The 9274-nt window shown below is 38.2% G+C and overlaps 2 protein-coding genes across 3 annotated transcripts in view; one reads left to right on the forward strand and one right to left on the reverse strand.

The window, feature by feature from the left end:
- On the forward strand, positions 280 to 3688 carry LOC105175143 (homeobox-leucine zipper protein PROTODERMAL FACTOR 2-like). 2 transcript variants are annotated; one of them, XM_020698294.1, is made up of 9 exons: positions 280 to 429; positions 606 to 680; positions 1236 to 1766; positions 1867 to 1968; positions 2167 to 2367; positions 2455 to 2641; positions 2708 to 2973; positions 3045 to 3140; positions 3208 to 3688. In XM_020698294.1, the coding sequence occupies exons 1-9, from the start codon at positions 370 to 372 to the stop codon at positions 3583 to 3585; spliced, it is 1896 nt and encodes a 631-aa protein (XP_020553953.1). In that variant the 5' UTR covers positions 280 to 369; the 3' UTR covers positions 3586 to 3688. The 2 variants fall into 2 exon arrangements, with proteins under 2 accessions (XP_020553953.1, XP_011095790.1); XM_011097488.2 differs by having other exon boundaries at positions 281 to 429; positions 2455 to 2973.
- LOC105174836 (AP-5 complex subunit zeta-1) overlaps positions 3913 to 9274 on the reverse strand; it is a gene marked incomplete in the record, with an annotated part of 7415 nt that continues 2053 nt past the window's right edge. Inside the window, 12 exon segments of the mRNA XM_020698295.1 lie at positions 3913 to 4325; positions 4417 to 4627; positions 4834 to 4990; positions 5092 to 5219; positions 5312 to 5359; positions 6036 to 6107; positions 6549 to 6625; positions 6752 to 6899; positions 7646 to 7792; positions 7870 to 7961; positions 8506 to 8594; positions 8773 to 8816. Of these exon segments, the coding sequence (XP_020553954.1) occupies positions 4276 to 4325; positions 4417 to 4627; positions 4834 to 4990; positions 5092 to 5219; positions 5312 to 5359; positions 6036 to 6107; positions 6549 to 6625; positions 6752 to 6899; positions 7646 to 7792; positions 7870 to 7961; positions 8506 to 8594; positions 8773 to 8816 (1263 nt within the window).

Below are 9274 nucleotides of genomic sequence, written 5' to 3' on the forward strand. Positions count from 1 at the left end.
ATCTAAATCAAGTTTGGTTGAATTTAAATTAATTATATAATAAGTGTAATATATTATTGGTGTAATTGATGTATAATTTTTAAAAATAACAAATTATATAAAAAAATATCATACTTGTTATATTATTAATTTAATTCGACTAAATCTAATTCGAATATACATGTACATAGGTCAGAGGGAATATGCTATTGATTTTCGAAAGTTGATATCCTCCTATCCTACTTAACTAACCACCCGGGTGACATGCTACACTAACATATCAAATCCATCCACCCTTGACCAACCCTAATCCTATCATCTCACAGTTACGTAGATTTACTGTCACTTAGCCCACCCTGATTGCATTCTTTCAAGAATCAGTCTCTCATCATGAAGGAACTCAAAACCCAATATGAATTGTGTACACAAATACAGGAACTCAACACTCAGGTACGCATTTATGTACCTATTTTGATAGGACTCGAACAATGTGGTGATAATAATATCGATAATGTGATTGATTGGATGTGATCAGACTTGATTTAAATATATATATATATATATGTATATGTATGTATTGTGAAATGAATGTTAATTCAGGTGGTATGGTTTGTTTTGATGGGTAGGTCCAGGATATGAAGATGGCGGAGGGTGACAGGTTAGGATTAAGCCGCAATAATGGTACTGATGATGATCCAAAGGTAATGATGAATGTTGTGGGGACTTTCTTCATTGTATTCTTTCTTTGTCATGAAAATGATCTCTCTGGCTTTTCACCATTTTCATTGGGGCAGTGCCCATAAACACACATCAATTTTATGGAAATCAAGTTACCACCATTAGGTGAAGTGAATGCTACATTTCACTAACAATACTTCAGATGTTCACTGAATCTGACAGAGTTAATATACCGATGTGTGCCAATCATTATTGCATTATGTGCTCGGTACTGAAAAGACTGTTCGAGGGAATTAATCTTTCTTGTAAGTTTCATCGACAGCTTTGACAACTGGTACTATGGTTTTTTGACGGAATTGAGAAGAGGGGAAATTTATGAACAAGTGGTGTACACGTTCAAGTGAAAACGTTCTCTTGATGAGTATATTGACCTCTTTGGTTCGCTATTTCTTTTGCTGATAACTATTAATGGATGTATCTCGTGTTTATTTTATGTAATGTGGTTTAGTGATGAATTATCAATCACTGGATGAGAAGAGTAAATGATCTGAAAATGCTACTTTTTATGTGAACTACAGTGTAAAATCAGCAGGGCAGCTGAGATCTTTGCGCCCTCAAGCCTTCCAATCCATGATCAAGCTTACCATGGGATCTGTGCAAATTTTGAGTCGTTTCTTAACTATGATCATGCAAAGACTGATATCCAACGGGCCAGTGATCTCCTGGTGTCGATCTCAGCTTGCGCAGACGTACACAAGATGAAAATTATCGACCTTGCAGTTGCTGCAAGTGAAGAGCTGAGGCTAATGGCCCTAGAACGAGAACCCTTGTGGTTATTCGATATTGACAAGGGCTCTGAGGTTCTGAATGTATCAGAATACAGGCGAAGATTTGTGTCCCTTGATCCAACTCTGGAGGAAATTATCAGAGTGATTACAGAAGCAGAACCGTCAGATCTCCCCAACCTTAATGAAAAAATCGAATGCTGCTCATCTGAAAACGTGTGCATGTCTTCATATAGAACAACCAATGTAGATTCCGAAGCTTCCAGGGCCATTGGAGTTGTTTTCAGTAATCCAGTTGGCCTTGTGAATATGTTCATGGATGTCGTGAGTGTTCTCACTTTGACATTGCAAGAGAATACCCATGTATCATAGTTTTATTGGTATGCGCTTACTGCAACGACCTATTTTCATTTTCTGTGAACAGGACAAGTGGTCAGCAACATTCTCAAACATTGTCTCGAATGCCAAAATTCTTGAAGTTCTGTCCACCGGAAACCAGGAGAACCCGAATGGAACCTTGCAAGTGGTACAAATTTACATATATGCATATGCATATGCATATATAGATGTTGCATGAATCATTAGCATATAGCATATGTTGCGAGTATCAATAATCATTTCAGCTCTTCTCTATCACATTATTAGTACTTTATCTGTTCAATCAAACAAATGCCGGTTCTTAATTGTACATACGCTAAAGAATGCAAGTTAAATTCATATGCAGATGGTGGCAGAATTTCATGTCCCTTCTCCTCTTGTCAAGACTCGGGAAATATATTTCGTCAGATGCTCAAGGCAGATAGATATCGATACTTGGGTGGTAGCCGACGTTTCTTTAGAGACTATTTTCCCTAGTCCGGCAGTAACGTGCCAAAGAAAGCCATCAGGGTGTGTAATTCAAGTCCTTCAAGATGGATTATCAACGGTAAAAACTGCAACCATTATTTCTCAAAATATACACTCATATTCAAAAAGTTCAGACCGATGTTCAAAATCATCTTGAAATCTCCAGGTCACTTGGGTGGAGCACAATGCAGAAAGTAACAGTGTGGTTAACTATATGTTTAGGGGAATACTCAAGTCAGGTTTTGCATTCAGCGCAAAACGCTGGGTATCATCGTTAGAGAGGGAATGCGACCGGATTGCGACTCTAGAGGCAGAAAATGAGTCCCTTAATTACATGTTAACTAATAATGAAGGTCAGCTAATTTTAGTCCCTTTTTCCAAGAAAATTTATATGTTTTCAATATGGTACTGCTTTGCAGGGTTTGGAGCTGCTAGGACTGGTTTATTGAAGTTGGCACAGAGAATGGTCAGACAATTTAATTCCAACATATGCTCAAATGTAGAAAGTGTATGGAGACCGTTGCCGGTACCTGGAGCAGAAGAAATCTTGATTAAGACCAGCTTTAACCTGGACGATCCACAGATCCCTCGTGGTGTAACAGTGACCGTAGCGACTTCAGTTTGGCTCCCTGTGAAGCAGAATGACGTATTCAGTTTTCTTCATTCTGGGTATAACAGAAATAAGGTACATTTTTAACAACATTTTCCTGTTCTTTTTCATGCATATTCGCAGTATAAACTGTAGACACAATGCAGTGGGATGTTCTTTCTCATGGCCTGGAAATTCAAGACGTCATACGAATGTCTTCAGCTCGTAACTCCACAGATTGCATTTCAGTCATTTCAGTAGAGGTAATTAATTCCTTATCTTTCTCTAAATCAACCAACGGTTGATAAATTCTTGCTATAAAATTAGCAGGGTTCATCAAATAGAAGAGAGATCACATACCTGCAAGAAAGTTTCAGTGACTCGACTGCCTTCTACATTGTGTACGCTCCAGTAGACGTTCCTGCAATGCATCATATATTGCAAGGTGGATGTGCAGATTCAGTGGCCATACTCCCTTCAGGTTTTGCAGTTTTACCAGAAGGGTCGCCAGATGACGATGCTGCAACTCAGAATACTATCCTGACAATTGGGTTCCAGATCATGGATGAACAGCTGACGACGCCTGAAGAACTGCCTCCACAGTCAGTGTTGACAGCTTACAGACTCATGAAAGAAACAGTTTCCCGGATTTGGACAGCCCTCCTGCCCAAATCTGGGAATGCTTTGGGAGTCATCACGATCAAATGAATTCACATCTTCTCTTAGAAAATAGTGGGAAATAAAGATAGTATTTTAACATTTGAAATTCTTAACATGTTTTCTTTATATGAGATGCCAGCTCACCCAACAACTTAACATTAGTCCAGTCGCATTGTTAATTTTAACACGTTTCGAGAGAGAATCTCTTAAAATATTTTCAAGAGTTACTTCCTGAAAAGGAATGCAATAACAATGTGAACAATTTCTTAAGCTTAATTTGAGGAATAAGACCTTATATATATCTATTGGGTAAAGCAACAAAGTTTGCAATCTTACCAAGAAAACAAACTGACGTGAGATCAAATTAACCATGGGAACTCGACAGGCAGATCCATTGTATAGTAATTGCATCAAATTTTTTGTAAACAAGGATAAGTGTTGTACATTTCCATATGTTAACAATCCAGGCATACTCAAGCTTTTTCTGTGTTATATTGCAGGGAATTCATATCTGGGAATACTGTGAAAATGGTGATCAGCAAAATAGAGTTGAGAAAATAACTGGTTGTAATTGGAAATGTGAATATGGTCCAAACTCCACTGATTTGCCCAAACAGGTTACTCTGTGAAGCTCGAATGGTAGACATGTAAGTTGTGTCTTTGCCCCCAATATTTTCATGTGAAATCGCAACGGATATCAGCTCACTGGCATATGCAGATGAAGACCGGAAAAGAAACCTACTCCCTTGGAAGAATATCCAAAAACGAAAAATCATGGGAAGGAGGACCTGCCCAGAAGGAAAAGAGTGTCATTCTCTGTAAAGACATTAAAATTGTAAAATTAAGAAATTGAGACACATTTTGCAGAACGCTGGTTACCTTCTTGGCTGCCCAGGATGTAGAATGGAACATGAGCAATCATTTTCTTATGGCCTTCGCTCCAATTGACGGTGCCTGGGTATTGCATGACTTCAGTTGAGGGGTTGGAAGGGCCCAAGACTGACAAACATATTGCAGGCTCACTCATTAAACCCAAATAATCCTGAGCACGTTTCCACACCCTCGCATCTGAAATTCGCGAACGAGCCACCTGAGATAATTATGCCAAATTACTCACACATCAGGGCTATGTAAAAGGCCGAAGCTATAGTTGACTGCCTAAGGCTAGTTATATGCACATATGCTTTGTGTTTGTGGGAACCTTAATGAAACGTGTCTAACAAACCCTAGCCCTGAAAGCTGGCAGCGCAAAAACTTAAAAACAATAATTATGTAAAAATTTCCAACAATTCCGACCTTCGCCAGGGACACACGAGCCCTTGGTAGTAATTCACGATGATAAGTGGCAAGTTTGGCTATTGCAGTCACCACAAAACAGAGGAGCCTTGACTGAGACGATTTTCTGAAACTTGAGCTGCCAGAAACATGGGCTGCTTTACCTAACCCCAAGCGACTTCACCACAAAGTAATAAGGACAATATGAGAATCAGGATATTAGTGCCAAAACCAAAATTCAACACATAATATACCTGCATTTGGGAAATCCTAAAATACCTTGAAGCAAGATTTTCATATAGAAGTAATTCCAGACTCTCAAAAAGTTCACGAGCTGCATCTTTATGAGACCCACCACCACCTCCATACTCCCCAATCGCCCAACAGAGCTGTAATGCCAGTTCAGTCTGTGCAGGAAGAAGAGATGTTCAGTAGAAATTTGTCGTTGCAGGAGTTAATCACATTTATTTACAGAGCAGAGGGGCTTGCTTGGTTGGACCTTTGCAGAGTTGTCATAAGCTTCTCCAAGCCTGTCTACAATTGGCTTCTGCAGCAAGATACAGAGTTATACATCCCTTGTATAAAAGATAAGCAAAATATATCATCATTGTTACAAGTGAAGAACAGAATTCCGCCAAATTTCTTAACATTTAGCATGCCATGGAAGCAACATTACTAACTGACAAAAAAAGGTTCCAGACCAACTTGGCTGGGTAAGGACATGTTGCTACATTGCCACAATAATGAGGTTTTGACATCAAGCAGATATGATTATCCATCTTTCCAAGAAAACTATGTCTGCATATGAAAAATGCAGATATGCATATTCATCCTTATATATATATATATATAATATGTTTAGTGTAAGTGGACGAAAATTACCGGCGTCCGGCTCTAATGCTATAATGGTGTTCAGTGAATAGACGTATCTAGATATGGAGAGAAATTCTTGGTCATAATGTTTTCACTAAGTGTTATTTGCTCAGGCTAGTATCTAACCTCTATTCTGCAAAAGCAATTACGATAATCTCCCAACGTGGAATGATATAATGCTAGACTAGATGACACAACCCAGAATGATGTTCAAGTGCAGCTATCAAATATAAAACAGATTGCAACATTATTTGATTGCCTCAAATCGTCTCCAGTACATATTGCAATGGTCAATGCTAAATTCAAAATGGAGGTGATGAAAATCAAAGCAAAATTTGACTTGAAATTACCTTAAGAAGTGCTATGAAATGAGGCGATCGATGGAAGGCAGCAAGCATGAATTCTAAGAGCCTCTTCTGAACCTGCATTTGTACATCAGTTGCATCATGCGATTAAGTCATATAATATTCGATGGATAAAGTAAAAGAGTTCAACTTAAAATCAGTATCATATAACTGAAAAGGCGCTTGTGTGTGTGTGGAGACTGAGAGAGAGAAGGAGAGAGAATCTTGGGGGCAAAACCGGGGGGAACAAGTAGCACGTGGCACATAACGAGAAAATTGATTCTTGTTTGACATGTGCATGTGGATATATGCCTTATAAAGGAGGTGTAAGAAATGCTACCAATAGTAGCCCCTAAAATTACATGCATAAAAAAGACAAAACAAAAACAGGTTGCAAAAGCATTGAATTCCCTAATACAGGTAACTGTAATAATGAACCAATTCGTTCTCTTTAAAGGAACAGAATGGGGTACCTCCCATTCAGAAGAAATGTAAATAAAAGATAAAAAATAAAATTACCTCATATGAGAAAATTTTGTCTGGAAATAAAGTGGAATATCTTGCCATAATCAGAGGAATCAAAGCACATATTAGAGCTGGCACAAAGATATATCAGAATCAACCAGATGTCCAGCAAAAACACTTCCGCTGAGATGTATGCAGCAGCTTCAGTTATGTTCTATTTCAACTGAAAACAATAATGAGAACCAGTGTACACATACAATCATTGCCATCATGTACTGCTAAGGTGAAATAAGAATCGAGAAGCTTGGGTGCCATTTTGAGTGCTTCCTTCAGTCTTTTGGACAAAGGGGCATTTATGACTGCCTGCAAAGCTGCAGCCATTGCAGGAGAGGTCCAATGACGTTCCTGAAACATTACATAGATATGAAACGTAAGTTTCCAGGTAACTCAACCTAAATAACCGACGCCATTTCTCCCAATTTGTTGGATCACCACATAAAATCACCTACACATACTCCTAAGAGAAATCAGATCAATAAACAATGATATAAATAGATATTATACGCATGAGCTGAAAATTATACAAAAAGTTTTAAGAAGTAGTAACTGCTCTAGATCACAGCCAGTTCAAGGGTAGCACTAAAACAAATTGCCTGACCATTTTAGAAACAAGATTTGCCCATGAACCTTGACTTGTAAAAAAGTGACGAGAACAAAAGAGAACCTAATACAGAAAGCATGAATCCTATAAACATGTGCTAAGGCATGGCCCTCGGCATGATGTGCATTTATGAAATAATGAATATTTAATACTCTCAGTCCAAATTCCCATAATAAGGGGTCATATTTTAAAATGGATCTTTTTCCCAGAATACCCTACCTCCTAAAGCTGAATAACATAGGACCAGTAACTCTCAACCACTAGTTTAGGACAATAGTCGAAAAATTCGTAGAATTTCGATTTTCCAAACTCTATGCTGCGACGATCTAGATCCATACATATGGGAGAATGGGAGTAATATACACGGGCAACCAAATACAGTGAAACAATATGATGGAAAAGCCATAACAATCGAGCCCCTATTATGCTACACTATATCCATCCATCATACTGTATAGTGTTAGCTACCAACTGTACAGAAAGGACATACAGCAAGACCATCATTCTCATCCTTGAGGATATCAAGAAAGAGAGGGTCAGCTACAGCGATAGGAGTGCTATCTTCAGATTCAGAATCTGCACCTCCATCTCCTATAGTTGAGCCAGTATATGCCTCATCCATCAGAGCAAGCAGCATCTGTATTCAATGAGTAAGCATCAGTAATGAAGAGCAAAAACTTTAACCGGTATGGTTTCTAGAAGTTGCATAAAGACCTCAGGAGCAGCACTTTTCTGAATTGAAGCTATGCTGCTTCCGACAAGTGACCCTGAACTTCTTTCTACCTTCTCCAGTGCCACAACCAATACTAGTAAAGACACAGAAAGATGTCACAATGTAAAAACATAACCAATAAATAATTGAAAAATAGCTGTTGCTAGCAGAGGAATGATAATGGTGTTCTCAAAACTTTCAAAGAATTCTTGCAGAAAGCAAGCAAGTGGGGGATAATTAAGATTCCGCATCTGCAAAGTACTCAAACACTTACTCATGCATGAGAAAGGAGGGGAAGAATAAAACAGAGATGTTCATTTCAGCTTAAAGTTTGGGCATGAGAATGCAGACAAGTACTTGAAACAAGAACCTCCATTGGTGGTGAGCTTAACAGGCAAGAATTACCACATCTTCGTTGTTTATCCATTTAGAAATTTTGGATTGCAGTATGGATGAAACTATAGAGCTCCAAACTCTAGTTCTAAAGTTCTAGTGGCATTGAGACTTTAAAGGCCAGATTTAGAATGCGGGAATGGATCATAAGGTCTCTACATGAAGCACTCCAACTTCTGAAGTCCAAATGAAGGCACCACCAAAGCATAAGGCAGATATCATAAAACAATGAAAAATGAACTTACTAGGTAAGTCTACCAGCGATGGAAACAGGGGAATGAAGGATCCAGGAGAGATGAGTCCTGAGAAAACTCTCAGGAACAAATTTTCTAGTCTGCATGGCAAAGAAAAGTATTAATAGCAAAAGAACAAAAGATTACAGTAAAAAAGGCACACTCGGTTGCAAAAGCAAACATATCCAAACCAGTGATGGCATATCATAAAGGTCATATGCCCCCAACAAGTTCTAACAGACAACTAAAACAGACACTACACAACAACATTGGACTTACTTCTCTCCATTCCATGCAATCAGTTTCAGCATTAACGGGAAAAACTGCACATTTTAACAAAAGATGTGAGACACACATGATGCTATAATAAATTAAAGGAATGTGAATTTGCAAAAACTACATGGGACTAAGTTCAGGGAACATGAAAGCTTCTATTCTTCAGAAGCAATCCATTGTTCAGCAAACTCAATCAACCATTAGGCTGCAATTTTGCTGTCTAAAACATCTCAGAAGTACTCCTTCAGTCTAGAAAACCTTTGATAATTGGATGATATGTCATGCTGCAGTATGATGGCATATATCGCACCCATAAGTATCAGGCCAGCTTTATCTCAAATGTTATGCAATTCCTTAGTCAGCAAAGTTCTTTAAAATTTAATCAATAAAGTTCTCTAAACATTAAGTTTGCACATTCATCACATCAGACATAATCAATATCAATTTATCCTTTTCCACTGTAGCTATAGTAATTTATCTCAAACATATACCTGATAATGTAGGG

Source organism: Sesamum indicum, linkage group LG12 (assembly GCF_000512975.1).
Source record: "Sesamum indicum cultivar Zhongzhi No. 13 linkage group LG12, S_indicum_v1.0, whole genome shotgun sequence".
Lineage (NCBI taxonomy): Eukaryota > Viridiplantae > Streptophyta > Magnoliopsida > Lamiales > Pedaliaceae > Sesamum > Sesamum indicum.

Excerpts from the sequence above, each read along its gene's own strand:
- LOC105175143 (XM_011097488.2), top strand. The coding sequence starts at position 370 with ATGAAGGAACTCAAAACCCAATATGAATTGTGTACACAAATACAGGAA. Across the intron at positions 681-1,235 it reads GTACTGATGATGATCCAAAG|TGTAAAATCAGCAGGGCAGC; the intron begins GTAATGATGAAT and ends TGTGAACTACAG. Across the intron at positions 2,368-2,454 it reads TTCAAGATGGATTATCAACG|GTCACTTGGGTGGAGCACAA; the intron begins GTAAAAACTGCA and ends TGAAATCTCCAG.